This window comes from Sardina pilchardus, chromosome 8 (assembly GCF_963854185.1).
Source record: "Sardina pilchardus chromosome 8, fSarPil1.1, whole genome shotgun sequence".
In the NCBI taxonomy this organism is placed as follows: domain Eukaryota; kingdom Metazoa; phylum Chordata; class Actinopteri; order Clupeiformes; family Clupeidae; genus Sardina; species Sardina pilchardus.
Window position 1 is genome coordinate 19,323,199 of NC_085001.1, and position 16,655 is coordinate 19,339,853.

Consider the following 16,655-nt stretch of genomic DNA (forward strand, 5'->3'; position numbering starts at 1 on the left):
TTGTTATTTCGCCTAAAAAAAGAATACAGCAAATGAGGTGCGTCTCGATAGCGGAAGAATACTTTACTGCAGCGAGGAGCGAAATTTGAATTCGTCAGAGAAAGACCTGTAACGTTTTGGTAGTGGTGTGTGCCTTCCTTCAATACATTGAAATGCTTTGGCTTTGTTGGTAAACAACAAACTTTAGACGGGGTTTGGGACGATTAACTATAGAGGTAACGCAACATGTACGTATCCCTTGCTGTATGCTAAATCAAATGTTAGGCTGTTGTTTGTGAAGTTGTTAACGTAACGTTCCTTTCACGACAGGTAATGTTAGCTGCTAAGTTACTGTTATATTAGCTTTCAGTGTCACCAAGCTATTATTATTATAACCAAAATGTATTAAATATATCTCTTGGTTGTACGGTTGTTATATGAATGTGTGCTACAGCTGGCTTGGCTTGAGTAACTTTAACGTTACTGTGGCCCATGTTTGCCTAGGAGTAGACTTTAGCTGACATTAGCCAGCTTGCAGCTGAAAGTTACCATGTAACGTGGTGAAGTTTCTAGTTGTTACTTTTTTGTTTCCTCCTCACTGAAATGTTTCTATATTTGCATTGAACACTATCTTTAGCTGTTTGCCGGTGTGTTTGATTGCGAAACAGTTTTGACTTGCCCCTGCTCTATTGTGTTAGCTTCTAGATGGCCAGTCTTGGATCGACATCAGACATGGACTGCCTTAACATGGGCCTGTTGGACAAGCCAACCTCACCAGAACAAGGTGGTAGAACAGCACCTCTTGATTTCCCCCACGCCACGCCTTTGCTGTTTGGAATAACAACTAACAGCTTCTCTGTGCCCTCAAAACTCCAAGGTGAACAGCTGTTGCTGAAGAAATTCTTGATTTTTTTTTCTGTTCAGTTTACCTCATCATATGCTCCTCAGTAAACATCTGTGCCCCCAAACATATGTTTTGTCTCATGCTGCTGTTCTGCTAAGCAAAAAGGGTATGGTTTTCTGTTAACGCCACATATGTTGGGAAAAAAACTAAGTGATAATCTTTCCACTAATGTTATTTCAGACAAATCCAGAGTGTCACAGCTGAAAGCCAGACGGAGGTCATCAATTGGGGTTCGAGGGTCCCCTGAAACAAATGCTCTCATCCGCTACATTGCCAAGCAGAGAATGCAGGCTCCTTCGCCTACAACAGAGGTATGAGCTGCCTTGACATTGTACCTAGGACCACAGTGTAGCCCTTGTACACTGTCAAGTCAAGTCAAGTTTATTTATATAGCACATTTCATACACAGAGGTCATTCAATGTGCTTTACATAAACAAAAACCAAACAGTAATTATAGCAGATAAAAGCATAGATGGGCAAAGAGTAATAGTAATAATAATAATAATAATAATAATAATAATAATAAAAAGATCATAATAGAAAATAAAAACAAAGCATAAGTCAAGATCAAATCAATAAGGAATAATTAACATAAAAGACTCCAGATTGAATAATTAAGAGACAGTTAGCAGAAAGCATCTGAGAACAATTTGGTCTTAAGTCTAGATTTAAAACAGGCTGCAGTTGGGGCCTTTTTAATGTCATCAGAAAGTTGGTTCCAAAGCTGAGCCGCATAGCAGCTAAAAGCTGCTTCGCCATGTTTAGTTCTAACAGCAGGTTTTACTAAGAGGTTTTTCTCCTGAGACCTGAATTTTGTTTTGACCCAGGGACATGGCCTGGGTCACTGTGTACACAGCCTAGTCCATGTGCACAGGTTTTTTTTTTTATGTTTTAAGTGTGTCAGAAATCCCAAGGCTGAATTTGCTTTGTGCTATTGAAGGTAGAACGAGGCTTTCAGTATCATTAATTTGGACTTTATTTTGTTAATGGTTGTTCAGAGCTCTGCACTTTGTCTTTACACAGCATCTGCGATTGCAATCGTCACTGCCAAGAACACAAACGCTGAAGCAGAAAATGGCTGCCTTCCAGATTGTGATGGAGGAGGTTGATGAGGAGGGGAAATTAGAATTGATGATTACTCCAGGAAAGAGCGATCAGAAGCTGGATTGTATCGGTGCAGGCAACACCCATTCTGGTCAGTTACTGGGGGGAATGTACATCAGAATACTTAATGGGTCTCTATTGGGTATCATTATCAATTAAATTAGTTTCAACACTTAAGTTTGCACCCATTAAGGGTTCAGCTTCAGTAAAGTGGAGTTTTTTTTATTAAAGAAAGACTACTCTACAGATGGTAGATTGCTATAGTTTACGATGTAATGTGCATCTTTTCCTTTAGCATGCTCTGTACGCCTGCAATGAATTACTGTACAGTTCAGAATTATGCACAGTTAACAACAAAGTGAATCATACCCCTTGCAAATATGGATTTAATGTTGATTTTCTCTTCATCAATTTGTTTTTTCTGACTGAAAATGACACCACCACATGCCAAAAGGTTGCAAGACAATGTAGTAGAAACATAGGCTGCTAGTGGAAACATGAAATCAGAAAAAGAAACGTTTTCATCTGTTGTTTCATTCAGATGTCATACACGTTTTAAATAATCAATGGAAACAATTGCCTCCACAGTTCTCAAAATGGTTCTTATAATACCTACCAAGCCTCGGTTAGCAGCAATCCAGGTTTTTAGGCAGAAACGATCACTCTGGCCTTGTGCTCACTTTTTATGGGTTGAGGTCTGGACTCTGACTGGGCTACTCTGAAATGTTGATATTGTTCTCTGTTCACCATTTCTTGCCTTGTTTGGCTGTATGTTTAGAATCATTGTGTTAATGGTCCAATGCTGCTTATTGGGACAGGTCTCTCGGCAGACTGCCTGATCTTTTCCTCCAGAATCCTAATGTAGCCCCTTGTTTTAGTGTTACCATTCACTCTGAGAAGGTCAACAGGTCCCACTGGTTGAAAAACATCCCAATAGAATCATTTTCTCACCTCCCAACACTTGAAATGGACATAGCGTCATTGGGATTTATTGCTTCATTTTTTATGCCATTCTCAGGCCATGTCCCTGGGTCAAAATACAATTCAGTGAAAGCTAAATTCTTTGTCCAGGTTTGCCCTTATAGGGCTTATAAGGTTAAGCTGAGTTGTGCGTGTTTGGAGAAGCCATGATCCATGATCAGCATCCATTTTGGAATGGGATGAACATTTCAACCACCAAAACACACCACAATGTAGAATAGTTATAGAAATTAATTCGTTTTGAATGTTTTTCAGACAGTGGTGCCTGGTTACATTGTTAAAATAAAGGGCATTATGAGAAAAATGGACTACATCTACATCTAGATCAGATTCTGAAGGAAAACATCAGGCACTGAGCAGGGAACCTTGGGCTCATAGGCAGCATCAGGCCTTTAAGCAAGACAATGATCTGGAACATCCAGCCAAAGTGGGAAATGAATGGTGAATAAGTCCAGACTCCAGACCTCAATCCACAAGAAAGGTATATATGGTACATAACTGTTCCTGGCTTCAAACCCGGATTGCTGCTAAAAAGTTCCTGCCTGGAATCATTGTGGAGACATATGTAGTGAAGTATTATAAGAACCATTTTAAGAGCTGTGATCGCAAATAAAGATGTTTCCATTGATTATGTAAAAAAGGGTATAAATCCTTTTTCACACATCATTTTTCATAAATGTTTTTACCACATTGTCTTACCACCGTTTGGCACGTGGCAGTGTCATTTGCAGTTAGATAAAACATATTAGTCAAGAAAGTCAACATCAAATCAATTGCCAGGGATATGAATCATTTTGCTCTTAACTGTACAACAGCCAGTGTGTTTCTTGGATATGGAACCCACAACTGTTGTTCTTAGCACTATACTTACATACAATACAGCTGTTTGAGCTGCAGGAGGTTAAACTTATTTTCTCTGGGGAGAAGACAACGATGCCTGCATGGGTGGATATGTTTAGTTACAGTTTTTCACAGCTCATCTAATGAGAGCCCCAACTCTTACAGATAAACTGGACTCACTCCTGGGTAAAGAGAACAGGGTCACACCAGGCTATCTTACCCCCGCAACACCCCCACCCTCAAAACGAGTGTACAGAGGACCACTACAGGAATGTGAAGGGAAGATTAGAGGGGCCACGTTCTCTGCCCCAGCATGCACCGCTCGGGAGAAGGTACAGTAGCCTCATCTCATCTCTTAAGTACAGTAGGGACACAGCCCACAAAGATATCAACATCAAATTTCCTCTCCCACAGGTTCGAGGTTTTGACTTTCAAAGCATTGTACATCAGGACACTACCTTTCATCAACAGTTTCAACATATGCCATTCCCCGTTCTGTCTCAGCAAACTAAAGCAAGCTTAAACCGTAGAGGTAAGAATGCTATGTGTGGCCCAGTAAAGTAAATTCCTGTGTGCATAGAGTTAATTATTTTGTCAACCACTAATGAATGTAGAATGTTCTTATTTTTAGCCAGAGGAGCATATCATTATTATGATAGTTAATAAATACATTTGCAGGGTTGTGACTCGTGATCATTTCTTCAGCATGATATTTTCAGCTCATTAATTTGAAGTCGTGTGATTCTGTTTTTGTCCCCAACTGTAGATGAGCCTGGGGTCTCATCTGTCACCAAGAAGAAGCGGGTACATTTTGGGGCGCCGCTATCCCCCGAGTTCTTTGACAAGACTCTCCCTCCCAGCACCCCACTGCAGAAAGGCGGCACCCCATTCCGCCAGCCTTTATCAGCGGGCTCAAACCTGCGGCCGTTACTCAAGACCCCCCAGAGAAATGAAGCTTCCATTCCACAGCCCGTCTTCAACAGTCCAGATGTGGCTGATGGCTCACCGACACTCAGCCAGACCAGAGCCCTTCGAGGAACAGTGAGCAGTGACGTTGTGTCCCGAGATACAGAGGATGAGGTACCATCACTAGTGACTTCTTCTTCCTTGTTGCTCATTCACGCTTAAACAGGGGGGCTTTGGGGGCCAGGCACTTAACTGAAGCGTGATTTGTTATTTATTTATTTGTAAGTTGTGTCTGCTGCAACAATTCACTTCCACTGTGATTAATGGAATGGATTAGACCAGTCTTTTAAAACTATTTTACCTAGCCCAAACCTTGTCTTTTCTCTTCCATGAAAATGCCAAAGAAGGTACAGTATGCAAGCATAGAACAGCATAGAAATCACATCTGTGATGGGGAAATATCACTAAAGGCTTCATGTGAACAGACTTCCGGTGCCTTGCCAGGACTGTCTTCACAGAATACACAAGTTGCCTTTGAAAGTTCAACCATGGAAGTCAAGGCTACATTGCATAGTGAACGGAAAAAAACATCAACTCATTGTTGCAAGGATTATTCTGTGCAGACTTTGAGTTGTTTGCTGTGCCTGGAAAGGCACACAATTACGCTGCCCGTTTGCTGTTCCAGTGCTTCCTCTGATATTAAAGGTGAAGGTGGTTTAAAAGTGGCATAAACTGTGGCAATTTGCATCTTTAAACAGTAATTATGCTGGTGTAGGGGAGAGAATAGGAAATCTCGCGCAAAGGGCATCTAACTCCGATTCACTTTTATCTCTAGGACAAATATTTGAATGGATTCTGCTTCACAGCACTTTGTGCAGTTCGCAGACCTCCGCTTTTGCTTTGGTCGCTACTGGTGTTTGTTTGTGTTATTTCCTCGTGTTCCTTTATCCTTTAATACTTGCACTAAGCACCTGAAAGCAACATTGGTACTTTATGATATTGCTTTTTCTGCCCCAAGTGATCCCCGTTGACATGGAATGGCCAGCACCAGCTAGATTTATAATACCCCGGATATTTGTCTTCATTGTTTAAAAGGCCACCACAGAAATAATGATTTAAGTGAATTGCTTGTTGTTGTTTTTTTTTTTTTTCTCCTAGGTTCCTCGACTTGTACTGGAGGAGGATGATGAGGTTGACCTTATGACAGAGTTGAACAGTGCAGGTAATGCATATTTTTCATTTCAAAGAAGAAATAATTGGCTGCTTCTCTAAAGAACTCCCTTCCTAAGGCCCATCTGACCTCTCAGGTATTTTTGAAGAAGCCTCCTCAGACGAGCTGACGAGCTCCCCGGCCCATGTCGTGAACTCTCTTTTCCAGGAAGAACCCTTCCTTGAGGAACAGACAGGTACCGTTCTCTAATTCCTCATCTCCAGCACCATCATCACCCACACACACCATACACTGTCTTGTACTCACATACACGCACACACACACACACACACACACACACACACACACACACACACACGCTTTTCCAAATTTTACACTTATACTGTATCCTGAATTTCCTACTGTTATGAAGACAAATATAAACCAAGACCTGCTATATATAGCTTTGGTTGGTTGGTTTGTCTGTGCACATTAATCAGCAATGTAATGCAGGATGTGTACCACAGCATGTAACCAAATGGTTGTGTGGAGGTGGCTGTTGAAGGCCCTACAAGTGCAAATGCTGAGGTTGAAATCATCCCCTGTGAATTGGTGAAAACCTGCAAGAACCCTTTAGGGTATACAGAGAGCTTTTGCTGGACATCTAGATTTCTACATTAACAGTATGCCGTATCAGAAAGTTACTCAATTCCTCCCATGCCCTATTTTCCCCCTTTTACATGAGTGCGTCACTTGACATTTCTATACAAACCAAACCGGCGGATTCCTAAAGAAACGCAAGCACCCAAAAGGGTATCTAAATTATCTCTGTACTAAAAATTACATTGTTACGTTATGTTGTTACAACGCTTATAACCCACTCCCAAGTAATTTCACATGGTAGCACATATAGTTTGGACAACTTTATGTGGCCTTATAAGATATTCTAGATGTTTACCAGTCTGCAAATTATCTGTGAAATATAGCCTAGAATGAATACTGTTCAGCTAATACAGTAATTGAAACTATAAGCTGTATTTTGTGTTACTGTTCAGTATATAGTCAGCTCAGATGTGCTGTTTTCATCCTTCAAAGATGCCTGCGTCTTCCTCTGAGAGAATAAGGGACTGTGTTAGCTTCTGCGCCAGAGAAGTGAGAATGAGCTACTCGGCAGTGATGAGAAAGATATTGATGTATGTAGCGGAGACAGCAGTCACCCAGCAGAGCCTTTTGGCAGCGGCTTTATTACTTCGGAGACCTGGGTTTGAGGTCGGGGGCAGGAGGAGGGTGTGTGTGTGTGTGGGGGGGGGGGGGGCGGGGGGTGACGGGTGACTGCTCTCTCCCTTCACTGCATATTGTGTAAGAAGAAGGATAGGTTGCCATGGGGCTGTCAGAGACTCACCACAGAGAGCAACATATTAGTGTAGGGTGCGGCCCCTGTCTGTCATATCAGCAAGGTCATCTCCAAAAATGTCTGGTGACAATGATCTCTAGAAAAGAGTGGAGACCCTGCGTGTAGTGTTGCCCTTAGACATATCTACCTAGGTCTGCAGTGATATGAGATGTGCAGAAAGTCTTACATTATTATCATTTTTCAAGTTGTTGCACACATGGGAAATAACTCCATGTCTCCGTGGACAAATCCACCAACAGCCCAATTTCATGTTCAATTCTGTATACATTAAACTAACTACTGTGTGCCGACAGGATGGAAATAACTCTACTGTCAAAACATAAATGATTTGATTGACATTGCAAATTAGATTATTTTTCTTAAATGCATGCTATAACAATGTTATTTCATCTTAATTTACATTTACATTAAGATGAGATATTCCAATGATTTTCTATTTTCATGTTTATTGTGAAGATGTAGTAATATTTATGGGCTTCTTTTCACCCTCTGGTAGCACTGCTCCATGTGTTTCCAAGAACCTTTCTCTAAAGGTTCATGTAGATCCAACACTTCAGCCTACCCTTTTATCACAAAAAGGTCAGATTCAGGTCACCCCACCCCTAAACATACATGCAAAAGGCTGGTCTGCAGTGAGATGAGACGAGGTGCGAAAAATCTGCTGCTGGATTATTATTGTTCAACTTGCACACATGGGAAATAACTCTATGTCTCCACGGACAACTCCACTTACAATCCAATTTCGTATTCCATTCCATCTACATTAAACCAAGATGTGCCGACAGAGTTGTCCTGATTCCTGCACATGAAGATTTCTACCCTGCTCTTGTATCAGATGAGTGGGGAAGTGCAGAAACTTCATACAGGACTTGGAAATAACTTTACTGTCAAAACACAAATCTAAATATAAAATAGCTTTTTTATATAATATAATGATCTAATTTCATAATAATTTAGATTAAGATGAGGTATTTCACACATTTTTTTATTTTTACAAATAATTTTCATGTTTATTGCGAAGATTACAGTGACATTTATGGGCTTCTTTTCATCCACCAGTAGCAATATTGTATGTGTTCCCAAGAACCCTCCTGAAAAAATGTTCCTTTAAAGGTTTACTTAGAGTAGACCTAACACTTCGGCCTACTCTTTTTAGCCTAGCAAAGTCAGATTCAGGACAACCCACCCCTAAACATGAACGCAAAGGGTAGAAATGGGATTTGGCCGAACTCTGGGGTTGAATTCTTCAGCATTGGAATGGATTTGTTTTTCCTGGCTGGGTAAGGGCCCTTTGCTCACTCAGTAGTTAATGGCTGAATCTGAGCTGTGGTGGCAGGGGCTTGTGTGGATGTCAGATTAAAGGCTGAATCTGAGCTGTGTGCTTTTCTCCAGCAGGAGCTGAGCTGGAGTTGGTCTCCTCCCCCCAGCAGCAGCAGGAGCAGCAGCCTCCTCCGTCTCCTCCTCCTCTCCAGCATGAGGAGCAGCAGCCGAACCCCGTCACCTCCAGCAGCCCCGCCAGGCCCCGCGGCAGGAAGAGGAAGGTATAACATCTCGAGAGCTGCGGCTCTTCAAATGGACGCTTCTATCGCTTCTCTCTCTTTCTCTCTCTGTCTCTATCTGTGCATCAGCGCAGGCTTTGATGAAGCCTCCCCGTGCACTGAAGGTGTTGACATGAGTGCCTTCCTCTGTGTTCCAGCAACCCTCCGCAGGAGCAGAAGCAGCAGCAGCAGCTGTTGAGAGTAAGCCCGCGTCGGAGAGGAAGAGGCCCAGCCGCGCCGCCTCCACATCTGCCTCGGGGAGGAAGGCGCGTCAGTCGGAACAGAAGCGGGTGCGTTTCGGTGCGCCGCTCTCCCCCGAGTTCTTTGACAAGACTCTCCCTCCCAGCACCCCACTACATAAGGGGAGCACCCCGTTTCGTCAGCCAGCCTCCGCGGGGGCAAAGCTGTGTTCTGTGCTAAAGACTCCGCAGAGAGATGAAAACGCACTTCAGCAGCCCCGGCTCAGCCGTCTAGAGGCCACCGGTGACTCACCCACCCTCAGCCATACCAAAGCCCTAGAAGTGGCTGTGAGCAGTGAACTCATACTTGAAGATACAGAGCAACAGGTAATACTATTATGTATTTATTTTTCTAAATAAATAAATATTTGGGGGGGGGGGGGCAGGTAAGTGGGGGAGAGAGAGATGGAGTGGGATTGACCCAGGTCAGACTTGGAACACGGGTCCCCATGGGCACATGGACCCAAATGTTGTACAAGTGCACACACACATACACACACACACACTATAATAATGCCATTCCACCAATGACTGATGCTCCCGTAGTCTTCAAAGATATGTGAGCAAGTTGTCTATTGTATAATTAGACTGATAAAAACAAAATACACATCGTTATTCAAAATATTAATTATTTATAGCCTAGAAAACACTGTCCATAAATTGTGTATATGCACTTATTCTGCAGCTTGAGTCTCCTAATATGCGCTCTCAGAAAATGTCAGAGAAATACTCCCACTGTCGAGCCTTGGGCTGATAATCAATATTTGAAGTAGGTATTCAGTCACAGCAATTAGGACAAGTATGGTTACATAATAATCCAATAAAATCTCTATAGTATAAATCTCCCCTTTGCCTGCTTTACAGAACAGTGGATTTGCACTCTCAATTAATTAACTAATGGATGCTTAAATTGTGCTATATTTTTCCTCCTTGAACAAAGGCGTGCAGAAATATATTGCAGTGTGTCGTGTTCAAATGAATTAAGATGGGGACAGAGATGGTGCTTGATCAGTACTGAAAGGAATACGAGCAGCTTATGAAAAGTGGGCAAAAGTATGTTTATCTCCGAGCATGCATTGTCTTAGTCCGGCAGTGCCACTGCTAACTTAGCTGAATGGAATCTTTCGTCACCGGATAGCATATTGCGAGTAAAAGTGAGGCAACAAAAAAAGAAATCCCTAATTACTTCTTGTGGCTTCCATTTTCACAACGAGTACAAATGGCAATGCATATTACAGGCCTGGGTAGTGTTCAGGAGTGGTGCCTGAATTCAGGCTTGAGCTTGGCCATGTCCGATGTCAAGAAAGGCTATTCTCTATATTGTCTTTGAAGTTGTTCAATCATTTCAGGCACAGATAATTCCCTGTCTATCAGCCCTGATATCAGTACAAGGCGATTACCTAGTAGGCAGATATTGACTTGGGACTTATATTGGGGCAAAACACTGCTACTTGGGTGCAGAGAGCATCACACAATGCATGAGTACCTTGCCCCACTCGCCACAGCAGGGACAATCTCTGCAGAGATGCGTCGGCTCGCCTATCTAACTCTGAGGGAGACGGTGAATAAACCAGAGCCGTGTTCCTTTAAAAGGCCAACTAATCAACACCACAGTTTAAGTAAATGCTGCTGCTATTCAAATGCTCTACACTATCACAATGTGTGAAGGTTAACCCATAAGTAGCTCTGTCAAACGTTTCATTTTCTGACGGCACCTTAAACAGCCAAAGTCATTTTTCACTTACCTTGAAAAATAATTGACTTTGCCCTGTATATCTGTGTGTCTATGACCCGTCACCTTTGCCACTGCGGAATGAAAAGCTAGATATTACTTTAGGCGCTTAGTGAAGCTTGTGGTCATGGAGAAATGCATCCCGTTGAAATGTCACAACTTCTGTTAAGCAGATGTTTCACAGAAAGTTCTCTCTGATTGTTTTGTCTTGTTTTCCTCTGACATTTGATCTTTCGATATTTACACAACGTAAACATTTACTTCTGTGGCTTCGGCCTTATTTGCTAGATTGGTAATCCCGAGAGATTGTCATGGCCATTTTCTGTCTTGGAGACCTTTCGATTTCGGAAGAAAATCAAACTAAGGAACTTTTTCTCTTTTTTTTTCTAAATCTCAGATCCCCAGATTTCTTCTTGAGGAAGATGATGAGGTTGTGCCAGAGGTGAAGAGTGCAGGTAATATAAATTGTGTTACTTGGAGGAGGAAATAATTGCCTCCTACACTGATCTTCCATCCTAAGACCCTTCTGACCCCACAGATAATTTCAAAGATGCCTCCCCAGATGAGTTGGCTGACTCCCAGACACCGAACATGAGCTCCTCTTGCCAAGTGGAACCTGTCTTGGAGAAACAGACAGGTACAATTCTGTGATCCCCCTCTCCCTCCCTTGCTCCTCTTTCCCACGTTCTCATATATTCTAGTCTTCTGTAATTCTCTCTCATCATCTGCCACAGTGTGTGTGTGTGTGTGTGTGGGGGTGGAAGTGTGTGTGTGCCCTCCTCCCGCTCCCCAGGCTGTGGTGGCAGGGGCTTGTGTGGATGTCAGATTAAAGGCTGAATCTGAGCTGTGTGCTTTTCTCCAGCAGGAGCTGAGCTGGGGTTGGTCTCCTCCCCCCAGCAGCGGGAGCAGCAGCCTCCTCCGTCTCCTCCTCCTCTCCAGCATGAGGAGCAGCAGCCTCCTCCGTCTCCTCCTCCTCTCCAGCATGAGGAGCAGCAGCCGAACCCCGTCACCTCCAGCAGCCCTGCCAGGCCCCGCGGCAGGAAGAGGAAGGTATAACATCTCGAGAGCTGCGGCTCTTCAAATGGACACTCACTGTTTTCTTTGTTTGTTTTTTTCTTTCTTTCTTTGCTTGTTTATTTTTAACTTCAGCTCTGGCTTTGATGCGCATTGCTAGACACTAAAGACGCTGAGACTCACCAGTGCCTGTTTCTTACTTCCAGCCACCGGCGGCGGCAGCAGACGCTGAGAGCGAACCCCAGCCAGGAAGGAGAAGGCCCAGCCGCTCGGCTGCTCTCTCGGCCTCAGGGAAGATGAAGGTTCGTAGAGAAGCTCCAGTTGGATCAGTCCACTCACACACACACACACACACACACACACACACACACACACACACACACACACACACACACACACACACACACACTGGTTTTGTTTTGTTATGAGTGACTGCACCATGCAGGGCTCAAAAGCACTCACTAGAAGCCAAATTGAGCATGCTGTCTGAAGTTAGCACAACAGTGGTGCCGTGGATACGCAGTCTCCACAACAGAAGATCCAATACAAGAATCTGTACCAAGAGTGATGTAATGTTACTAAGAGAGACAGAAATATTTTAAAATTCTATTTTGGAAGCTGCACTTTTGTGAAGTCTGTAGTCTATAGATCCTCCAAAGTGAATGGGGTGTGCTGGACATAGAAAATGTCTACTCGACCGACCCACACTAGTCTCATTCAGCCTTGCATACAAGGCACACTCGGGACAGTAGAGAACTTATTACTACATTTTACTAACGGTTGGAGGTATTGATTCGCTTTATTGATCATCTATTGATGGTATGCATTCAACAGAACATTTGAGGTACGCGTCTCTGTAGCCCATAACAAAGCACAAAGAACAACTCCGAAGGAGAGCACGGAAAGATACAGGCACAACGTGTACAGCAGAAAGCCTGTGAGACTAATAGTTCTTGTGAAAAGGTTGGCGGATCTTGGATAACAAGCTGCCTCTAGTGTGTGTATACACATTGATAGATATGTGTTACTGCTTTTATTTTAGATTGGAGCCGCGGCTATTTTTCAAACGCAATGCATCAAAAAGTTCCGTGTCGGCTGACGTGTATGTTGGATTGTTTCAAATGTTCTTTTGGGGTTGGGGGGGTCTCTCAAGGACTCTGCAGGAAAGCGGCGTTTCGGAAATAAGGAGGTGGACCACTCTCTGTATGGGAAGAGAGTGTACGCGTCCAAGAATCCTCTGCTCAGCCCTGTCTTTGAGTCCCAGGGTATCGGCAGTGGTGCCGTCACTCCAGCTAACCCGTCTGGAACATCCACAGGTAGTGCACCCTAATTACACATAACTGCCTTTGATATTCGGCCTCTGAAGGAAAAAGATGGTGTGTACCAGCCATAGCTATGACAACAAGGTGGATTTGTCTGGAGGGGGTGGGGTTGGAGGGGGGATGTACTGTAGTCATCTTCTGTACCTGGTACTGGAAATGTCACCGTGAGAATGAGTCAGAAGGCAAGCATGGTGCATTTCCTGTATTTATTATCCACTGAAAGATGAGGGCTGAAGTCGTGTTGAGCATAAAGCCAGTCATCTTGTCCTTGATGTTAATGGAGAGCAATTAACTTTCCAAGCACAAAATGGATTGTATTTGGCTTTCAAAGAAGAGACCTTCAACTCGTGCTGCCATGCTGTTTCTCTTCTTTTAAGCTATTTTATTCAGTTGATTTGTCCACAGGCCAGGAAAGGTAAATTGTATTTGAATAGTACATTTCATAGTCAGTGGAGCTTGACAAAATGTGATATAAAACTGAAATACGAATGAATGAACAAATGGCACTGCATAATACAATAGAAAAGTTAGAATACATATTTAAACAGCAAGGCCGTTTACTGTAGAATATGATGTACGTTAAGGACCATGCACTTGCTGGAGAGAGACCCTGGAGAAATGTATGAAGCGCATAGAGCCTACACTTCCAGGTTATGGATGTTGCAGCTAAAAAAGATCATTGGCAGTGAAATCTCCAGATTTATCCTTCAATGTATGTCTGAATGAGTCAAGAAATCACTCAGCCATGATCACAATAATAGTTTTTTTTTACATTTGACAAGACCGCTAGCTTGATATTGTCTGGCTTGTCTCATCCAGTCAGTTTGATAGAACCAGATTGATTTTCCTCACAGTCCTTGAAAGTAGATGAGTGTACTTGAGTTAGGCTGTGAAAAGCCAGGAAATCATTGAAATGTAACAATAGCCATGGAAAAGTGCCTGAGATTTGACAATGTTTGCAGCCTGACTTAAGTCCAGCTCTCTCTCCAGAGGAGCACTGGAGCGCTCTCATGTCCGGCCTGGCCTTGAGCAGGATTTCAATTTGAGAGTTTAATGATTGAGCTGAATTTAATAGCTGAGTATCATGGTGTTTAGAATTGTCAATGATGTTTTAAAAAATAATAATAAAAAAAAATAAGGCTGCATCATATGTATGCAGCAAAGTGATCATGACAGCCAGTTACAGAGACAAGGTCACAGTACAATATCACTACACCAATCTGTTATTAGCCATTAATAGCATATCTGGCCATGATTATTACACATCAACAAAGGATGCTTCAGTTGTCTATTAGATTAAGATTAATTGTGTAGTGTGTGTGTGGGTGGGCATAAATTCAACCTCATGTCCATGTCTCACAGGCAATGGTTCTCACAAGTCCCTGCCTGCTCAGGGTTCCCAAAGTGAGGCTGTCAGTGATGTCGTCGCTGCTGCCACTAGGTGGCGCCAACGCTTCTGCCCCCAGCCCACTGAGGAACCCTCAGGGATAAGTGACCTCGCTGAAGCCCTGCAGGCCACAGGGGACTCTCCTGAAATCCCGGCGGACGGATCGGAGGTGAGCAGCCCGCCGTCCCTGGCCGCATCCAGCACCACACCCAAAAGCAGGGGGCGCCCTAAGGGCAAGCCCAAACCCAAGACCCCAAAAGCTGAAGCTGCCCCAGCCAAGCCCTCTGTCAGACGCAGCAGGGGCAGGAGAAGTGGCTCCCTGCGTAGCGATGCCGCTGCCCTCATGACTGAGGCCCAGACTGCTGGCGAGGAACATGAGAACGTCACTGGGCAGAGCGGAGGCCCGATCCACCCCGAGGCAGAATCGTCGCTCTCCGGCCTGCCCCCCGCTCACGACCATCACGAGAGCGCTGGACTGCAGCCGAGCCCTCGCCACTCCGCTGAGACCGCCGACCCCCGCGGGGCTGAAGCGGCGCCGTCCCTCGAGCCCCGCGGCGCGACCGAGGATCAGGCCGTGACGAGCGCAGACGATGGCAGACCGAGCCCCGCCACGGAGGCTGATGAGAGTGACGCGGACACTCTGCAGCTCCAGCAGCCAGCTGGTCCCCCAGGCAAGCAGAGGAAAAGAGCCACTGGAGGAGGAGGAGGCCGAGCCAGACGGAGGAGCTCCCGGGTGCAGCTCAGCGCAGTGGTGGAGGAGGAGGCGGAGGAGGAGGGCCCAGGACAGGAGAACGGAGAGGCGACCGAGTCCACGGGCGCAGACGGAGACGGCCCGGAGGACGGGAGCGAGCAGGTGACCTCGCGCGCGGACAGCGCCAGCCTGGCACCGTGGCAGCAGGTCGAGTTCAGCATCGAGGACGTGCTCAAGCCGGCGGCGTCGAGCAGGCGCTCCGTGCGGCGCAGCCTGAGGAACCGGAGCGAGCGGGTGTCCGAGTCCGGCCTGGCGTGGGTGGCGCACACGTCCCCCGACATCGCCGCGGGCACCCGGGCGCGCCGCAGAAGAAACAGCTCACGCCTCAGCATCAACATCCCGCCCCCAGACCTTCCGGAAGAGTCCGAATCCCAGGATGAACCTGCGCCAGCAGAACCATGAAGACACACTGTGCACTATGAGTTTACTAAACCTTGGGAGAAGACTTTCTTTTAGATTTGTTTTTGGAGGAGGTTGGTTTTATATCTTGTTTTTTTTATGATTTGTTTTTGTTTTGTTTTTATTTTCATTTTTTAAACCTAGTCATTCATCTGGCTCTCTGTGGCAAACCCATCTCTGAAGCTGCTGGAAGCAACACGGTGCATTCCTAATATCTAATATATTCTATGTACATCGAAACATCTGAGCCCTGTTCGAAGCAAGCACTCTGACTTCCAGTGTGTGACCCCTGTAAATATGCCTCTTTTATTCGCCATTAAAACCACTGAATGACGCACTGATTGACCATCATTTCACAGAGAGCTTTTTCGAGAGGCAATTATCCACATGTTCGTATGACTCACCATCCAAACAAATGACGATCATTAAACTGTTGTAATTTGTGTGTGTAGACAAATCCATACAGCACATCACTTCTGTGTGATTCACTGAGAGTTCTCAGTGTTGTCCTGTTTCATAAGCATCTGTTGAAATACATGTGGTCACCAGGCTCACCAGTTTCAGCTTTGTAGTCGTGTAATAATTTGAAGGTTAAGTAACTGGTCCTGTGCTACTGCCCATGAATGATGTGTATTATTAAATTCAGACGGTGGGAAACGTTGGTACATTTGCACACTGTCCATTAGCACAGATTACTTGTGCAAACCTTTTCTCAAGCTTTATTTTTTTTTCAGTCGGTAGTGCTTTATTTATCCCAAGCAGTGCCCACGTGAAGGTGGTTTCAACCTAAGTAACAGATCAAAGAGAAGCTATTTAAAAAGAGAAGCAACAATCTTCAGTTTAATCTCTTCTATTCACGGGAACAGATGAATCGGTACACAACAGATGCTATGCAATAGGATTGGTTTCTGAATGGTGGAAATTGCATATTAGTTTCATTCCCTGACAGGTTGATTATTTGTGCAAATAATTTGAAGGAGATCAGCTAATCTTT

The 16,655-nt window shown here is 44.4% G+C and overlaps 1 protein-coding gene across 5 annotated transcripts; it reads left to right on the forward strand.

Moving 5' to 3' along the window:
* Positions 1–15,998, forward strand: cdca2 (cell division cycle associated 2). 5 transcript variants are annotated; one of them, XM_062543098.1, is made up of 17 exons: positions 1–227; positions 678–856; positions 1,064–1,194; positions 1,908–2,079; positions 3,975–4,141; positions 4,224–4,341; positions 4,576–4,889; positions 5,874–5,937; positions 6,023–6,121; positions 8,672–8,820; positions 8,976–9,383; positions 11,186–11,243; positions 11,327–11,425; positions 11,654–11,838; positions 12,009–12,104; positions 12,956–13,118; positions 14,487–15,998. In XM_062543098.1, the coding sequence occupies exons 2-17, from the start codon at positions 685–687 to the stop codon at positions 15,662–15,664; spliced, it is 3,573 nt and encodes a 1,190-aa protein (XP_062399082.1). In that variant the 5' UTR covers positions 1–227; positions 678–684; the 3' UTR covers positions 15,665–15,998. The 5 variants fall into 5 exon arrangements, with proteins under 5 accessions (XP_062399082.1, XP_062399084.1, XP_062399083.1 ...); XM_062543100.1 differs by having other exon boundaries at positions 8,675–8,820; XM_062543099.1 differs by having other exon boundaries at positions 1–215.
* Positions 15,999–16,655: the final 657 nt, after the last annotated feature.